Source organism: Tympanuchus pallidicinctus, unplaced genomic scaffold, assembly GCF_026119805.1.
Source record: "Tympanuchus pallidicinctus isolate F22 unplaced genomic scaffold, pur_lepc_1.0 scaffold18, whole genome shotgun sequence".
NCBI lineage: Eukaryota > Metazoa > Chordata > Aves > Galliformes > Phasianidae > Tympanuchus > Tympanuchus pallidicinctus.
Window position 1 is genome coordinate 10,150,591 of NW_026294699.1, and position 17,970 is coordinate 10,168,560.

A 17,970-nucleotide genomic window follows, 5' to 3' on the forward strand; every position below is an offset into this window, starting at 1 on the left:
TCCCACAGGAGGCACAGCCTGCAAGGGGCCCCGATGAGGCTGAAGCACAGGGTGCAGACCCCTTGGATTGACCCATTTCCTCCGGTCTAGAGTGCGGTGGGACAACAGGGACATCGTCACCACCCGCCCCATGGGGAACCAAGGAAGAGAACCAGGCAGGGAGCACCCACTGCAACCCCGTCCTGGTTTCCAGGGCTGCACACGCATCCTCCCAGAGCTCCCCTCTCCCACAGCAATCCCAGCCCCACCACACAGGCAGGCACAGCGATGCTTTCTGCTTTTATTCAATTAATGCAGCAATCTATACAAGAAAAAATAATAATAATAATGAAACCATGAAATTCCAAACCCTGACAGTGAAGAACCAAATTCTTCCTAAGAATCAACCAGAATTAAAAGTATACCCCTGCGTCAGACTGTACATAAAATAATCTCTGCCCCATTTACAGCGTTTCACACAGTACTTCTCGTATCTCAAACTTCAGAACTGTACAACTTTGTTACAAACCACGCTTTTTCCTAGGAAAAGCTTACAGAAAAAAATATTGCCACTTTCTTTTTTATTTTTTATTCTTTTTTTTTTTAATTATTATTATTTGTAACAAAAAAAATTAGAATCTTATAAAACAAAATTAAAGTCAGCCAGAACTTCTAAGTGTGGGCAGGGGGGGCAGGAAGGAGCAGAGATGTGGTTCTCGGCTCAGCATTTCTCCTCCTCGCCAGGAAAAGGAGGGCGATTGGCAGACAAAAGACAACTTGCCACTGGATGGGGAGCCAGACCCCATGGCCATGTTCTGAGCCCCCCTCCAGTCCATTCCCAACCACGGGTTTGGGTTGGGACATCTCTGAAACCAGCATGAGTGGCTGATGGTGTCTCAGCCCTGAGTTCAGGGCTAAATGTGGAAACTGGGGCTTCCCTGCACGCTGCAGGGAGGTGGAAATCACAGCTGGCAGCCTCCACCACAGCTCACAGGGCTGACAGCCCCTCCCTGGGCCAGCTCACCTCTCACTGCTGGCAGACAGCCCTGGGTTTTCTTCCAGAGGACGAGTGGAGCCTACACAGCCATCACAAGAGCCTTGGTTGGATCGCCGAATCTTCTCAACATGCAGGTAAGGGCAGCAAACCCAAATTCCTCCCTTGGCAGAAAAGCAGGGACAACTTCCATCTACCTCCCCCTTCCTTAGGAAAGACAGTTCTCATGGTCTGGGCTGTGGGTCTGAGTGCTCGTGGGGTCATCACATCATACACAGCCTCATGCTCCAGGACGGGTGAGCAGGTTACACAGCACGCTGCAGGTGGATGGAGAGGAGTTAGGACTGCATGGCTGAACTACTGGAGACAAAGAAGCCGACCTGGTCAGGCCTGCACATGAGCCCATCTTCACACCAGTCTCACATTGTTGGTCTGACTGAAGCCTTCACACAGCCACAACAGAGAACAGGTACAACCATCAGCAGTGTTTTGAGCCACGGTTTTACCAAACAGGTCACAGTAAGGGATCTAGACATCTGGATCCATGTGAAAAAGGTGTCGTCTTGTTTCGAATCAAGGTTTCACCCCAATGTTGTTCAGTGCAAAAGAGTTAAAAAACCATGTATCTACACATATACATCCGTGTGTATATAAAATGTCTGTACAAGTGGGGGAGATGGCCTGCCTGCACGCTGGGGACTCTTGCCCAAGAGATCCTATGGGTCAGATCGGTTGTGTCCCACTCTTGCCAAGGTGTCAAGGCCCAAGCAGTCAGCTCGAAAACTAAAAGCACAACGAAGCAGAGGGCGGCAGGAGAGCAGCTCCAGCAATGGCTGCCAGCTCAGACCCACAGCACAGACCTGGGATGAGGAAAAGGAGGGCAGAGCTCCCAGAGGAGGCATGCAGGAATACAAAACCCAACGGGACAAGCAGGATGCCTGCACACGTACAGACTGCACAAGGACTGGGATGAGGTGACGGTACCAGGCGAGGAGGTAAGACCTCAGGGTGCTTTGTTCAGCCTTTAGTGGAAATTATCTTGTCCCATGGGAGTCACAGTGCTCCTGCTGCTTCAGGGAGCGGCCCTGGGAAGGCAGGTTGCCTTCACTGTGAGTTGAGACACCAGAGTATAGTATCCATATTGCAGAGGTAGGCATAAAATTGGGAGAGGGGGAGAGCAGGCTGTGCAGAGCAGAGACCTCCAGCAAGGGAGAACAGGTGGCTCTGCACTGCTACTGCCAGCAGCACAAAGCAGCACAGCCTAATGCCCTTGGAGGGAATGGGGCATGTCCAGAGCAAAACCAGAATTAGGAACAGCCACCCCAGGCATCCCACTAGCAGGTTTCTAGCTTGCCAGAGATGTTTGCAGACACCAGCCATAAGGAGGAGAAGAGATCGCTGCTCCCTGCATGCTGTTTTGCTGTTGGGGAACGCCAAGCTTTCCAAAACGGGGTTTGTAGCCAAGAGATGGCCTGGATTCTCTGCCACAAGCTAGGAATGGGAGGAATGCTGCCTCAAATGCTGAGTGTGGACTGATAATGGCCTTTCAGAAGTCCCAGATGCATGAACTTCCAGATCTCTCTGACAAGACAGGTAAGTGCCTTCGAACGCTGGCCATGAGGCTGCTCTCAAAGCTGCACAGTGAGCCGATGAGAGCTCTCACCAGGAAAGCAATCAGATGAAGAGAATCAAAGACAGGCAGTAGGAGCCTCACCTACAAAACCTCCTGCAGCTCAGTGCCGTGCTGAGGGTGACAGCAATTCCCTTTGCACTAGTGTAACTGCTGGATCCAGCTTCAGCAGCGAGCCCAAGGACAGACGAGTGGCGGGAGCTGCAGAAGTCAGCAGGGAAGGAAAAAGACAATGAGACCCAGATGTCATCACTAAGGAACAGTGCCCGTTTTTTGACCAGTAGCTCCTCAAGACAGCAGCAAACGGGTTTCAAAATATATTACATCTTTTTATTGCCAAGCGTGCAGATCATGAAGAGTGGGGGGGACACAACACTAAGAAAAACTACAATTTGAGGAAGAACAAAGCAGTAAAAATTTAAAAATAAGACTACTCCTTACAACTGCCAACACTCGGGTTCAAAGAATCAATTGGAGAAAGACTCTTAAAAGTAGGGTTCTAAATATGGTGTCGGGCCCCAAACCTGCGAAACACAGATTTCAGGCAGAGAAAACACAAACTGGTGAGAAAAGATGAGGAAGAAGGCAGACTTCTAACGTTACCTCCACAGGGTGAGACATCTCACGCCTCTCATCACTTCCTGGGGCAAGCAGAGTCCTCACCTCAGAATACGCACAGAAACAAGAATGCATCAGACAACTGCTGCAGTGGTAGCTGACGAACATCCTGCGGGCCAAAACAGAGCTCCTCCGTACCCAGCAGCATCCCAAATCTTCTCAGGGGGTCCCAAGGCAAGCGTTCCCCCTAGCACAGCCTCCCTCCCACTCCTCTTTGCTGTCTCTAGCTCTGGAAAGCAGCACGTACTCAATGCAGTCCCTTGCTCTGCAGCTCCCAGGCTCCAATACAGATCTCAAGTCAGCACTGGACCAACACCAGTGAAGCCAGCAGCAGCTCCATCCTCAGCCAAAACAGATCACTGGTCAGAACAGCACTGAGAAACCAGAGCTTAAGTACATTCTTCTTGGAGAGGGCAGCACAGGGACACAAAGCTGTGAGCCCAAGCTGGTTAGGGAAAACGGACTGGAAAGGAAATCTATGGCATTTAAAACTGGTACTAAAGTGCAACACAAATGTCCTAAATCCTTTGTAATCAATGCAGCAAAAGGAGTCTGCAAAGCTTCAAACTTCCAGTTACTGCAGAGCACACCCTTAAAACACAACCCAACAACAATTAGGTATAAGCAGACCAAGGAGCCCTTTGGTGAAGCAAGAAATACGAGGCCACCACAGAGAATTTCAGCTCCTGGGGTCTAACAACATCATATTTAGAACACTTGGAAAAGAAGAAAGTTAAAGCAAAAGAAAAAAGAAACCAACAAAACAAAATACAATTCTTGAATCTTGCGCAATGAAACAGTTAAACTTTTTGGTGTTTTCAAAGAAATCCCAACAGACAGCCTGGCATAACGTTATCTGCTTCCTATGGTAGAGATGCCCATTAGACCCAGAACTCAGGACACCACGTGTAACTGGACATGTTCCATCCTTACACACGTCTCAGCATTCCTCCATTCATAAAAACAAATCGCTAGATCCTTCCTGTTTACTCTTCAGCCTGAAAGGAAAAAACCAAAACTGAAGCTAAATGGAAAATAGCCAGAGGGAGGAGAAAGTTTTCACAGACTAGAGGCCAATCTCATCGGCTTCACAAGCCTGGAAAGTGCATTCCTCAGTGTCGCCTCATTTTAACTTTCCTAGCCGGGCTGCCATCCTCCTCCTCCTCGTCACAGTCCTCCGTGTACTCGTAAGACCTTCGCCAATAGTTCTCAGAGCTGAAGTTGCTCCGTCTCCTATGTTTTGGTAAGAGAACTGAGCGCCTGTTCTCCTCTTTATCCATTTCTAGAATCCGTGGCCTACGGAGAAAGAGAGAAAGAGGGGGTGAGAACACATCCACAACAGGATTCAAGCACTCCTTGTGCGGATACCATCTGGATTTCTGCATATGTTGAGCACCATGAGTGACTTTTTCCACACTGCTCTCCCAGCACTAAGCCCACGGCTCTCAACAGAGCAGAGCACAGCGCCGAGTTGCACGTCCCATGAAATAGCAGAGAACTTTCCTTGAACAAGTGTGAGTCCTTAGCCTTCACATACTGAGCTCTGGTCTTTAGCTCCACTGGGGAGACCTCCAAGCAGCCTGATCAGCCCTCCTGAAGTACAGCTTGGGGTACCAATAAACATTCCTTTGGCAGAGGGGTCTGCCTCCTACGGAGGAGCTCAAAAATGAGCTCAGCTCTGTGCTAAGCTGCTAGGATATTTGCAGTGCAGGATTAAACCACAAGTCTGAGCTCTTTTGTCCTCATCCTAGTTCTCTCAAACATTATCACAGTGCAATTAGTATTTATGTAAAGCTGCCTCTGTTCTCCCCTGTACTCAGTTCAGTTTATGGTATGACCATGCTGGCAGGATTCACAGCTGCACAGAGCACTCACATTCATCCCAGGTGCCAACTACTGAGCTCCTCTGACAGATGTGCTATCTGTGCTATTTACTGGCACTACGCTGAGTCTTTTGGACCTTTCAGAGTCTTCAGATACCATCCACTGCAGGGCACTACCCTGAGCTCACATCCCAGTAAGGCACATCTCTGCCTTCACGTCAGCTCTCACGGATCTGCAGACTTTGCCCTGCATGACCACTCCCTGAATCACACGCAGGAGCTCAGAGGTAAGATTTTATTTGCAGCCTCGCTCCTCTTTGCGATCTGTGTGCTCAGTCATCCCGAGTTCTGATGAATGAACACTGCTCATAAACAAACCATCCCCACCCTTCTCCTTCACCAGGACAGGTTGAAACACGGGCTGGAACTTCACAACAGCTGAGCTCCACGACCATGCCAGCCTTTTGGTTTCACATGATGTGCAGAGAATGCCACCTCTATCCTTGGGGAGCTTTGGAATTAGAGAACACCAGGAACATTGCATGACAGCTGCCAGACTGGCTATCACTACATTCACACAAAGCAAGGTGGTGTTTAAGGGAAGCCTTGCCACAGAGCTCAAGCTGTCTGGAGCTTCAGCAAGGAGCTCTCTTGTAGGTCAGCCTTACACACACACACACACAGAGCTCTGGAAGCAAAGTAGATCTATGGAGCTTTCCAAGGAGACCTTCACCCTTCCCAGTTTACAAAACCTCAAACTGCTTTCATAATATACTTCAACACACCTGCACAGGTTGCTTGGCAATAGAGGTCAAAAATAATTAGCTGCAGGGAAACCATTGTTCTGAATGACTGCATTATCAAGAGGCAGCCAAATCTATTGCTTCTTCATTATGCCATTCACAAGATAAACAATGTAAGCTGCTTACAGCCAGAGCTTAGTCTCCACAAGCCTAGGAGGAACATATAAGGAACCTCACTGATAACAGATCCATACACAGAACACACCTGGGAGGTGCTTCCCAGCTCCTGGCAAAGCGGTACAAAGGATGCTGTAAGCGCGCTGTGCAAACTCTCTTGCAGAGACCAGGAACCTCAGATGTTTGATGACCCAGAGAAAACACCCAAAACCTCCCCCCTGGCCAAGATCAACTCACCTGTGAGCAGCATCAGGATCTGCTTTGCGATGGGACCGCTTTGGTTTCAAGATCTGGTCCCTGTTGCTTCCTGACAGGCGGTCAGAGGTGTAACCTGGTGGCAACACAGAGCTACTCAGCGATTTTGTTTCCAATCGAGGGGCATCTAGTCTTGTTCTGCAAATATTAAAAAAAAAAAAAAAAAGTGAATTTGCAAAGTATTTCAACTGAATTGCTAGCAGGCTGCAAATGGTATTTGTCCTAGATGCACTGAAGTAGAACCCTCAATCCCAGGCACACAGCTCTGAAAGAGGGTCAGGACTGTTACATCCAACAGAAGAACAAGCTGCAGCTTTTTCCTACTTGAAGCTACAGCTTTTAACCTTTACTGCTTTCTAAAGACAGGAAGGCTTAGGGGTCAGCATGGCCACCACGCACAGGAAAGGTGCTGGGCTCACTGCAATCACAGTGACAAGATATTGAGCAGAGGTGCTCAAGCACCTGTGACATCCTATGAAATCACAGCGACTCTTCAATAACTTGCAACTCCAGTTAAGCCACCTGGGAGATGCACTGTGAGATCCATCAACACCAACACTGATAGTAACTGCTTCTATCTGGAAACTCCTTACTGTCTCTGGGATCTCATGGGGTCAGGCATTTCTCAGCTCGACTAAAAGGTTTAAGGCAGGAGTCAAAGTTTAGTAACCAGCAGCCACACCACAGCCCCTCCAGCAGCACAGCAGCTCATGCTGGAGTAAAGCTGCCACTGCTCCTGGCCCAAGCATGGCTGCAGCCAGCAGCTTCTATGCATGTATGGAGAGAGGCAAGAGGCTGAGCAATGGCCGTGCAGCACAGATGAAAGCTTGACAGAGCACTGCCTTCACATGGTGCCACCACCACCTCCCAGCACAACGTAATTACCAGGTTCAATCTGCAAAAACTTCTAAAGTCTATTTCAAAACACAAATTGAAGCCTAAGAATGAGCAAAACACAGTAAAAGGTGGTGCTGGTGCCCCACAGTGCCACTTCCTGGAATAAAAAAAGGGCATCCTGATGCTGTTCCTGCAGCCTGTCTGCTTTTGCAGGATCAGGGCTGAATACCAGAGGGGTCTGGGTAAAAGAAAGGGAAGAATCACTACTTGTCCCTCAGTGTTTAACTTCAGCTTTTGAAGCAAGATAATTCTAACCTAAACTCCTGTTATGAAGCAAGTTCAACTGCCAAGCTTCCTCCATGCTTCCAGGAAGACTCCAGTTAACCAGGGAGATGCCAGGATGGCAAAAATGAAGGTGGGTATGCCAGAAATGAGGAAAACTTCCACAGGCAGCTGGCCAGGCTGCAAAGCCATCAGCCTGAGCTGTTCTCAGCTCCAGGACGGGATCCAGCTGGGACAGTAAAGGCATTGCTGATCCTGCTCTAGAGAAGTGAGGTTGTTCAATTACCTCTTAAATATGACAACTACATGATTGCAATTAAAAATAAAGAAATCACAGCAAATATACTGCAAAGGCAAGAGGATGTCAGCCATGCTCCGTCTCCACACAGCAATACAGATTTGTGCTGCAGGAGCGGAGAGAAGCAAGAGCCATGCTAAAAATGAAAGTAAATTACCTACCAAAGTTCAAATTAAATAAAATTACTCCCCTGTGTGATGGCCTACGAAGAATTGCTTAAAAGTGGCTGTGTGAGACCTCTAAAATGACTTTCAAGACCCACCTGAATAGGTCTCATTTTTACCCCCCACCTCCCACACGACCTCTCTGAGCATCTCTTGAAATCCAGCACATCATTCCTTCCCCCTCGCTCAAAGCTTCCAAACTTTGCTGGCTCCTGCAGCCCTGCGCTCCGACACGCAGGGAGCTCTGCAAATACCATCACGCAGCAGCTCTGAAGCGCTGCCGACTTACTTGGTAACCACGCTGCTCTCAAGCATCCTGAAAAACCCAGCCACTTCTCCAGCTCAGTTTTTGCTGGCAGCGTCAGAACAGCCTCCAGAACCACGTGCCCAGAGCAGAGGCAACAGATCCAGACTCCAGAGTCTGGGGCCCAGCAGCCTTTGCCAGCTTATTCACAGCTCCTGCAAGCAGCAAAGTTTACGCCGCTGTGACACAACCGCAGGGTGCCTGATTCTTCTGGAAAGCTCCGGGCTCATTCTCACCATGAAGGATGAGTTTTACGAGGTCACAGGCTGCTCCCCAGCTTCGCGTGCACGCAGGCTGCTCGCGGAAGCGGCTGTTTTCCTGGTTGCATAACTTGCTAATTCAGACTGCACCAGTCGCATGATCTGGGACTGGGGAATGGCAGTAGAGATGCTCCGGGGATGCAGGCGCAGACAAAGGTCGCTGCAGCCCTGCTGTGCGTGCCTGCCTGCGCCCAGGGCCAGCCGAGGAGACAGTCCCCGTCACAAGGGATAAGCCACAACAAAGGAGCTCTATTTGGCAACAGTCAGAGTGCTCCCCTTGGCAAACAGGCGACAGCCACGCGTCCCTCAGGACTGCTAAGCTCTATGGAGATTAGACAGAAATAATGACTGGAGAGTTCCCACTTTTCTCAGAGAGAAATCCAGTCCATCCAGCCCATGGCTGTCTGTGCATGACTGGACAGAGACACACTAGCTCTGACACTAAGCAATTCAGGCTCCTCCAGGGAAGCCAGAAGGGCACACTGCTGCAGAAGGATGGCTGAGCCAACGCAGCCAGCATGGCTCTGCTGGGTGCTAACGGGCCTCATCTGTTCAGCAGCACTGCCCGGCTCAGCCAGGCAGCAGGACGCCTTGGCTAGCTACATGCTTGCCCAGTTGCACTTTGAGGGCAGCCAGGCTAGAATGAAACACACCCTTAGCTTATAGAGGCTGATGAAGGCAAGAATTAGAGCTGCTTTGAACAGGTACATTATACATCTGCACTACTTCAGCAGCTTTAGTTTACATAGCCAAAGCTCTCTTTTCCAAGGAACTGCTCCACAGTTTAGGACAGGCAGCTTCTCTGTCCCAGAGCACGTAAATTCAGGTCTTTCTTGCCATGGGATCTGGAGATGCCTTTCACTGGGGCTCATTAGCACTCACTGCTTCTCACCGGCTGTAGAAACCAACAAGTTGAACGTGACAGGCTTTTTGTTGTTAGCCATCTCACCTTACCCCCTTTGTGTCAATAATCAGCAACCAGAGGGCTTGGTTCCAATCCATTTTTCATCCTATTCTCTCACCTGCCACATCTCATCCTGCCTCCCTACGTCTGCTCTGATTTTGCTCTGCTAATGCTGCAGGGCTGCTTCATTTGCCTTCATTTCATGGGTCATGCTATCCAGATGTCCAACTCCACTCTGCTGGCTTTGTGCCTTATCTTCACAATGTCACCAGACTTGTTTTGGAACCAGCTAGGCTGCCCAGAAGTTCCACAACTCTGAATCTAGACCGCTTTCCTGCTAGCCTCATGCCAGCCTGAGCCACAGCTGCAGCCCTGCCACCATGCTCATGGTTTTCTCTGGGTTTACATCAAATCAACTGATGAAGTGCCATCAGCTGACCAAGACAACACATCTTCTAAAGCAGGGAGCATGAGATGCAATTCACAGAGCTTGGCTTCCCAGCACCACCCTCAAAGGATGAGCTCTGGAAGCTGACTGCTGAATTTGCTGCATTTATTTCCCTTCAAAGCCAGCAACTTCCTCTGCCTTCCAGGAAATGAAATGCATGCTCCAAAGAAAGCAGTCTGCTTTGTAGAAGATTCTTTATCATAAGCATCAGCTTCAAAGGACTGTCCAGGTGACTCAGCTATGTTGGTATCATACGATCAGACACCTGAACATGCAGCCCAAAGCAAGAGTCTGAAACCCCAGCTGCTTGGGGTTAGGCAGGCAATGAAAGCCAGGTGCTTGGACACCAACAGTGCTGCCAAACTCAGGTACAACAACGAAGCAGTGCTGCAGAGAGCCAAGAAGCGATTAACCCTGCAGTAACAAGTTCCATCTATTTCCACTGACCAAGCGATGGGTATGGCAAGACACAAATGAGCATCAGAGGGAGATCGAGCAAAGATTTAAGGTCAGCTCAGCACATCAACAAGCAAGGCATCTTTTTAAAGTGTTCCTTGCAAAGCACCGTACAAAAAACACCACCGCATCCAAGGGTGCCTGACTGTCCTGAAGGCTTCAACACTTACTTTCGAAGAATGATGACAGCTCTTCTCTCCTTGATGTCCTGTGGTCGAATACAGTGTGTAATTTCATCGGCTGCGTATCCACTGACAACAAAAACAAAGAGCCGTGGTGAGAAAGATGACAGGCAGGAGGGTAAAGCGGTTGCCAGGCTCAGCAGCGCGCTCTGGCCAGCCATTTCCCAACTTCCCCCACAAATTCCTCCTCCAAACACCACACCATTCCCCAGGCACACAGGAGCTGGGTTTACTGAACGAGCACAGGAACAGTCAGGCCTTTTTTTTTTTTTATTGTTGATTTAATTTTTTTTTTTAGCATACACCAGAGGAAACTGCCACCTGCCACAACATCATGAAATAAGTCATGTTGAAAATGAGTTTATGGAGTGTAAATTCAGCCAATTCATTTACGAAAGCTTCATCAAGAGATTGGCGTGCAAGAGAATAAAAAAAATCACCGCATTGCTCTCAAGCATCTCACTGAGAAAAAGCCATCCATCATCACCAAGATGCACAGTGCGCCCGGACACGGGGTGTAACCAGAGGCACTGAAAAGCAGCTGCTGCCCGAGCATCTTTGAGGGGGTCTTTGACACTCACCCTCCTCACCATCATTACAGGTGCTAATGAGGGGCGGGCTGCCCTCTGCCTGCTGCTGTGCACAGCAGCTTCCTCCAGTCCAGCACGGGGAAGGAGAAGTGAAACGCCTCCTGAAATGGCCGACGAGGACAGGAAGGCCTCGGGGTGAAGGAGTGCTGAGCGGCAGCACAACATGCCCTGGGTGAACCCAACGCAGGAACCGCTGCGTCTCCAAGAAACTGTGCTTCCCAGGGGCAGTGCTGTGCTCCCAGCCTCACAGGAAGGTTGGAAGCCGTTTCATGTGGGTTTGCAGCTAGAGAGACAGACACACACACACACACACACACACACACGTCCTCTCCGGGATAGGAGCAGGTTCCCTTTATCTGGTTAGGTAATTCACCCACTCATCTACAAACGCTCACCTCTTGCTCACAGAGAGATTTGCCGCTTTGAGCAGACAGCTCACACCTAAGACAGATCCAGCAGAAGAGGGGCTGCTGGCCATCCCCTGCCCCTCCAAGGGGGCTGCAAAGCAACACAGTGCAATGCAGAGGGGTTTCTAATAATGCTCTATTACATTCCAGGAACTTCTGCGTCAAGCTCCAGAGAATCCATTACTATCATCCACGTTAATATTCAGCTCAGCACGTCCTCAGCAAACATCAGGAGGATGGCTGCTTCGAGACCTGTGCGAGACATCAGCTCAGCCTCCCATAGCTATCCCCATACACGAACTGGCTCTCAGCTCGCTCCCAAAGCAGCGTTAAGAAAAGCTTATGGTCCCAAAGCAGTAGTTCTATTGCTCCAGACCCTAAGGGGGACAGTCAGTCAGCCCCGGTGCCATACTGATGGCGGGAACTCAGCCTGCCCCTTGCCAAGCATGGGGGCAGCCTCTGCACAGTCCTGTCACAGAGGGGTTTGCACAAGCACTGAGCAATGAAACAGAAAGAGGTTATTTGGTTGGGTCACAGTTGCCCTGCTAGTGCCAGCAGAACCCTCTCAGCCTATCCGGGCCTCACCACATCCCGAGCATGAAGTGAAGGGAAATACACACTAAAACAAAACCCCCATAAGAATATCAAGGACGTGCCTGGGGATTTCTGCTCTTGCCTGGAGGACAAAACCAAAGCATAGGAGAAGGAATGACCCAGGAAAGAAAGTCCTAAGTTACTGCCCACAAGAACACTGATGGGAACACCTGAGCATGACGTGTACAGCCCAGAGCACCTTTCAGATGAACGAGGAGAAGTGCAGATGCCACCCACAGGCCCAATTGACACCCTGACCCCAAGTAATCTCTTGGATCTTACGTACTCACAGCTCCTCCCCACATCTCTTTTTCAGTCCAGAAGAGTTAACACAAAGCCACAACATTACTGATTCATATGGAGATAGAAGCGGAGATTTTTTGCATAAACATCAGCAGAAAGCAAGCCCTGAAGCTCTGCACAATCCCTAGAGAAATACTTCCAGGGGCTGGATACGGCCAGGCCGGAGCAGTTACTGTGCTCAGGCTTCACCTGTGGTTTGAAAAAGCTGCTGCCACAAAGCACCGATGCGGCATCAACCAGCTGGAGCAGGGCTGGAACAGATCTCTGCCTCGTCACCACCAGCACACGCAGGGCTTGCTCTGAGCAAAGCTGAGGCACCAAGGGCCTTTGCTGAGGGCTCAGACTTTTCTGGAAAGATGTCTAATCCAGGCAGTTGTGCAGAGGTTCCTCCAGCTGGGAAGAAAGCAGGTTCATCCCCCAGAGGCTCCGAGCAGCACTGCCATCAGGCATGCCTCTAGACAACAAGAGAGACAAACATCACGACGCTCCCAGCGCTGCGTGCAGCAGGGAGCAGCCCCGCACTGTGCACAGAGCATTGCCACCTTCAGAAGCAAAGCCTGCCTGTGCACAGGCTCAGAGCTGTGGAAACGTTACCATTAGCAATTTACTCCTCTGGCTAACCGCAGCTTTGCGCTTCCAACCACAGTGCTCAGATGCACTACGTGAAAATCCAACAACAGCTCTCCAGGTGTCGCGATCTCCTGTGTGCTGCAGTGCACAGCCTGGCTGGAGCTGCCCATCCCAAAGCCTCCACAAACCCACCCAGCTCCCTTTCTCTCCTCCAAAAGGTTCCCCAGGCGGATGTGCAAATTCCTCCATCTCCTCCACACTGCTTCTATTGATTGATGCTTATTGAATTATTTTGTTGGTTTTTCCTTTAAACAGGAAAAAAAACCCAAAAAACCTCCTCATAAACATGGTCCAGTGAGCAACCACCCTCAGCAAGCTGATGGCTGAGGCGCACTGCAGCCTGACTGGGGCTGCTTGAGCCCCGCAGCACTGCAACACACCGCTGCCATTTCCTCCTGGCCTAGAGGACACGCGGCAAAGGGACAAACCCTGCAGCCACGGCAGAGAGGGCCTGGGGGGGTCCTCTCCTGGAACACACCAGGGCAAATCAGCGCTATGAATGCAAACTGAGAAAAAAATACCTCGATGGCAGAGCAAAGGGCTGAGCAGCGGTGGCTGGCTCAGCTTTTGTCCTCAGGTATGCAGCACAGCCACCAGAATCCCTGTTCCACCTCCAAAACTCTTCGAAGAGGACACTTTTAAAACCTAACACGCCGTCAGAGAATACTTCACAGCCTGAAGGAGGTTCAGTATTTGCAAACAGCACAGTGTTGTTAGACAAATGCTTTGGTTGACTGTAAAGTTTAACTAGCAACGTGCTGCACGCGCAGTGCCACGAGGCACGTTACCAGCCAGGCAAAGCCTTACTGAAACAAACCTGAACCTGCCCCCAGGGAGAGACAGAGAGCATCGGGTCAGGGGCAGGAAATGGGGAAACCCTTCATGCATGTTTTGCAGAGGATTTTGCACATATTGCTGAGAGGAGGACATGCATGACCTGGGGAGAGATGGCTGGAGATGTGGGGCCAAAGAGAAACGCGGGAGCTCTCTTTAGATCCCCAGGAAATCCACACGGCAACAAACAAACGGAGCAGCCCCTGACCCTGCAGCGCTGGAAGCAGACATTTCAAGCACGCTGTTTCTATCTGCGCCGTTTCCCTATCTCCAGGGCAACTGCCTTCAGCAACTGTTTACTGGGAGGAGAAAAAGCCAAGTTTGGAGAGTTGGCTTAAATGTGACTGAGAGCTGGATCCAGAGGTGCACCCCTGCAGTCCTCCTGCCGTGCTGTACATCTCCTTCCTGCTCTCAGACCTCAGGACGGAGGTTTGCCGGTCCACCAGCTCCACCAGCTCCTATCTGGCCGGGACAGTATCGTCACAGAAGAATCACTGGCAGAATCACTCTTAAGTGAGTGCTAAGTAGCTGCTAACTGCTGCACTGAAATCGAAACAATCTCCATTTTACAGTCTATTATTTGCTGGAAAGCGAGAACATCTAACTGCTGGATGAAGCTAGCAAAGCCAGCACTGGGCTGCCCAGACACCAACTTTCCTATTCTGGCATTAAAAATACCTTGACTTGCTCAGTACGACTGCTTCAGCCATTCCAACGAACAGATTGCAGCACCCAGACCACGAACCCTGCATGTGACACACACACAGGGCCTGGCAGGGAACTCACTCCCATTCTGGGAATCCATAGCTGCCCTCTCTTCCCAGCAGTTCTGGAGGAGTGGTGTAAAGGATGAGAAAACGCGATTCTCCTGTCCTGGAGCAAACACTGCTCCTCATCCTAGAGAGTGCTGCAGGAATCCCAACCCTGCTTCACAGAAGGCCACCAGTGGTTTCCTGGTGAAAACATTACCTTCTCCAGGAGAAGGCATCGCAGGGTTCACATCGCTGGCAGGAAAACGAAGGCAGAAAGTTCTCCTCGTGTCTCACACACATGCCAGACCAGGGGCTGCCGAGCACACAGTGCTCTTGCAGTAAAAGGACACTTCCCCATGGCTCCCTCCCAGCGCTGACCTCTGCCCTTCTCCAGCACGCTCCCTGCCCCAGCCTCATGCACCATAGCGAATGTCCTTAGCCTCGGGAGAGCCCCTCCTGCTGCCGTGTCCTCCCGCTGGCTCTCTCATCCCTCGATAATCTGCACAAGTTACCTAAGGCAGGGGGTACGACGAGGATTAGTTAATGTTTGCACTGCTTTTCCCAGATAAAAGTGATGTGAGCTCCCGGCATTTATTATTGATGCACCAGTCAACAGCACGACGCCGTACGGACGTGGTGGGGAAAATTCCTTCCCGAACCCTGCAGCGATCGCTTTACAAGCTGGAGTGCAGGATTGGGTTACCACTGGGGAGCCCTGAAAAAAACTGGCCTGGATGTTCCCCAGCCCCCCCCTCCCCCCAAAAGATAGCACTGGTCGCTCAGAGCACTGTTGGCACAGTTTGGGCCATCCCACTGCTGGCAGAGAGCACTCTGACCTTCAGGACAAGAGGGATTTGTGCTCAGCAAGGCAGGAAGCCCCAGCACCAGCTTCCAGCTTCCCTCCGTGGTACCAAGGGGCTTCTGGGCTCTGTGGGGCCACTTGTAGCAGCCCATGCTGATGTCCCCCTGCTGCCTGGGGCTCTGTGCACTCACGGGTGGACAGCAGTAATTAGGAAGCAGGCGTTCCCCAGTGCCAATCCCAGCTGTACTGCTGGCTTGCTCCATGACCTTGGGCAGGTCATTTTACCTCCACTGCGCTTCCCCTGCTTGCAGGAACACCAGTAAAGGCATTTCTCATGCCTGCAAGCTGCACGCATTGCTGCCGTGCTGCGTTTACGCTGTGCCTCCAAGGAATGGTCCCACATGGGTCTGTGCTCAGGTCTCCCCCATCAGTGTCCCACAGGTGAGGGCCTGTCTGTCTCAACCCATGGACTGGGATGAGGCTACTCACACCACCTCTCTACACGTAAGGTCATGTCAGGAAGGCCAAGCTAAGAATAGAACCAGGAGCTCTGTCTCAGCCAGCTCACGGGCATGGGATCCATTTTGTATCTCCATACGGATTCCCACTGTTCACGGGAACTGTAGGAAAGACAACCCCACAAGTGACCACATTCAGATCTGGACCTCTGCAAAAAGGAAACAGCCCCCATCTCTTCCATCACCATCCACTGTGACAGCAGGGCTCCCTGTCCCCTCCTGCTGCGTGTCTGAAGGCAGATGAGCCCAACCTGCCATCGGGGTGCGTGCCCGCCTGTCTCATAACCAGCATTACACAACCACGTCTCAGCACACAGCCACACGGAGGCCAGCACAGCAAGTTACCTGAGCACCGTGACGCTTCCTCTCTTCACCGGCAGGAACAGCACGGGCTCCGACACCCGGATGGGTTTGAACTGGAACTTACACCCGAAGCAGAGCGCAGAATCGCTGAAGAACGACACGGAGACGATGGGCCGCTCGAAGATATGGATGGGGTCCACGTGGGAGACAATGCAGCCCCCGGGCTGATAGTCGTTGATCACAGCACTGTTCACAAAGCCCTCGGGGATCACCCGGTGCTCCACCAGCTTCCTGATCACCAGGTCGTGCACCCACTCGGGAATGGCATCCACCTCCCCACGCGGGTACAGGCGCTCCTGCCCAGGGCCTCTCCTCTGCAGCTGAGACCCATAGGTGTAACCCTCCCCAAAAAAATACTTGTTCCGCAGCGGGGCTCGATCCACCGTGTGCTCTTTGTAGAGCCCTTTCTCAGCCCTGGACACCACGTCGTCAATGCGAGCTTCGATCTTGGCACACTCCTCGGCGCTGAAGAGGCGAAGCTGACGAATGCCGCTTTTCACTTTCCGGGCTTCTTCCTCCTCCCTCTGCTCCTCATAATCGCTGGGATCCGAACCGGAGTCCTCGTGGTACCGCCGCTTACGCTCGTAGGGGGGCTCGGGAGGCTCCCGGGGCCCTTTGGAGCCGTCCCGGTAAGGCATCATGGACTTCAGCTTCTCCCGCAGGTCCGTGTAGCCGCTGCCGGCCATAGTGCGCCCGCTGCACCCCGCTCCTTCAGCGCTCTCCGGGCCGCCCGCCGCTCCGGGCCGCGGGGCTGCTGCTCATGGCCCTGCCGGGGGAGTACCGGGGGGCAACGTGAGAGCAAACACCGGTAGAGCGGATCCCCCGACCCGCCCGCTCCCCAAGCCCACGCCGGGCCGGGCTCTGCCCGCGGCCCCGAGCTCCCCGTACCCCTCCGCCCCACAGCCCCGCTCCCGGTGCGTGACCCACCCCGTCCCGCCCCTCCCCCGGCCGTTCCCCTCCCGGGGCCCAACTCACGGCTCGCCCAGGGGAGCGGCGGCGAAGCAACGGACGAAACGGCGAGAGAGAGGAAATTTAAAAACGCTTCGCGCTGCCGCGGGGCGGGCGGGCGGACAAAGGTACGGCTCCCGGGCTGCTCACGCGGCGGCCCAGCCTGGCACATGCCCAGCGGCGGCGGCCCCGGCTCCGCGCCGTGCCCTGCTCGCTGCCGCCACCGCGCCGGCGCCCATGGCGGGGGGAGACGCGGGGCCCGGCCCCGGCTCCGGACCGGGGAAGGAAACGGCGGAGGGCCCCGGAGCTCTGGCGCAGCCCTTCCCGCGGCGCGAGCGGCGCTACGTCACCAGCAGGCAGCCCGACATCCCGAGCCGCCGCCGCGGGGCCGCCCACCGCGCCGGCACTGCCGCCCGCCCCGCCCCGCCCTCGCAGTGCGCACGCGCACGCCGCCGCCCCGCCCCCTCGCCGTGAAGCCCCGCCCCTTCCCCCTCTCCGCCCGCTCTCGCTTCGCGTCGCGACGGACGGCGGCGGCGACGCGCGGCCCCGCCCCTCCACCTCGGGACTCGGCGCTGATTGGCTGCCGGAAGTCCTAACCGACGGTTGATTGGGGGAGGGTCCTCGCGATAACGCCGGCGGGCTTCGGGGCGGCCAGCGAGATGCCTGCGAGACGCGTGGCGCAGGGACACTACCGCCCTCTGGCGGCTGGGGGGACCCGGGGGCTCCGTGCCCGGTGCGGGGGCTGCTGAGGGGAAACCGAAAGGAACTGTGGGGCTCAGTGCGGGGGGAGGTTGGATCGCAGCGAGCACAGCACACAGCACGAATACAGCCGGGCCCCGCTTCGTGGGCTTGTATAAAATCCTGTGCGGGGTTAC

General features: G+C 52.8%; 2 protein-coding genes across 3 annotated transcripts in view; one reads left to right on the forward strand and one right to left on the reverse strand.

Annotated features, from left to right (window-relative positions):
• Positions 1-17,970, forward strand: part of LOC128079282 (nascent polypeptide-associated complex subunit alpha, muscle-specific form-like) — a 147,146-nt gene that overhangs the window by 12,195 nt on the left and 116,981 nt on the right. The window lies entirely within an intron of this gene.
• ALKBH5 (alkB homolog 5, RNA demethylase) lies at positions 267-17,470 on the reverse strand. 2 transcript variants are annotated; one of them, XR_008206060.1, is made up of 6 exons: positions 17,123-17,470; positions 16,130-16,913; positions 10,343-10,423; positions 6,202-6,357; positions 1,397-4,517; positions 267-1,290 (listed from the first exon to the last, which is right to left on the reverse strand). XR_008206060.1 is itself a non-coding variant. In XM_052680302.1 (5 exons), exons 2-5 carry the CDS (start codon positions 16,831-16,833, stop codon positions 4,334-4,336), a joined length of 1,125 nt encoding a protein of 374 aa, XP_052536262.1. In that variant the 5' UTR covers positions 16,834-16,913; positions 17,123-17,470; the 3' UTR covers positions 267-4,333. The 2 variants fall into 2 exon arrangements, 1 of the variants encoding a protein (XP_052536262.1); XM_052680302.1 differs by having other exon boundaries at positions 267-4,517.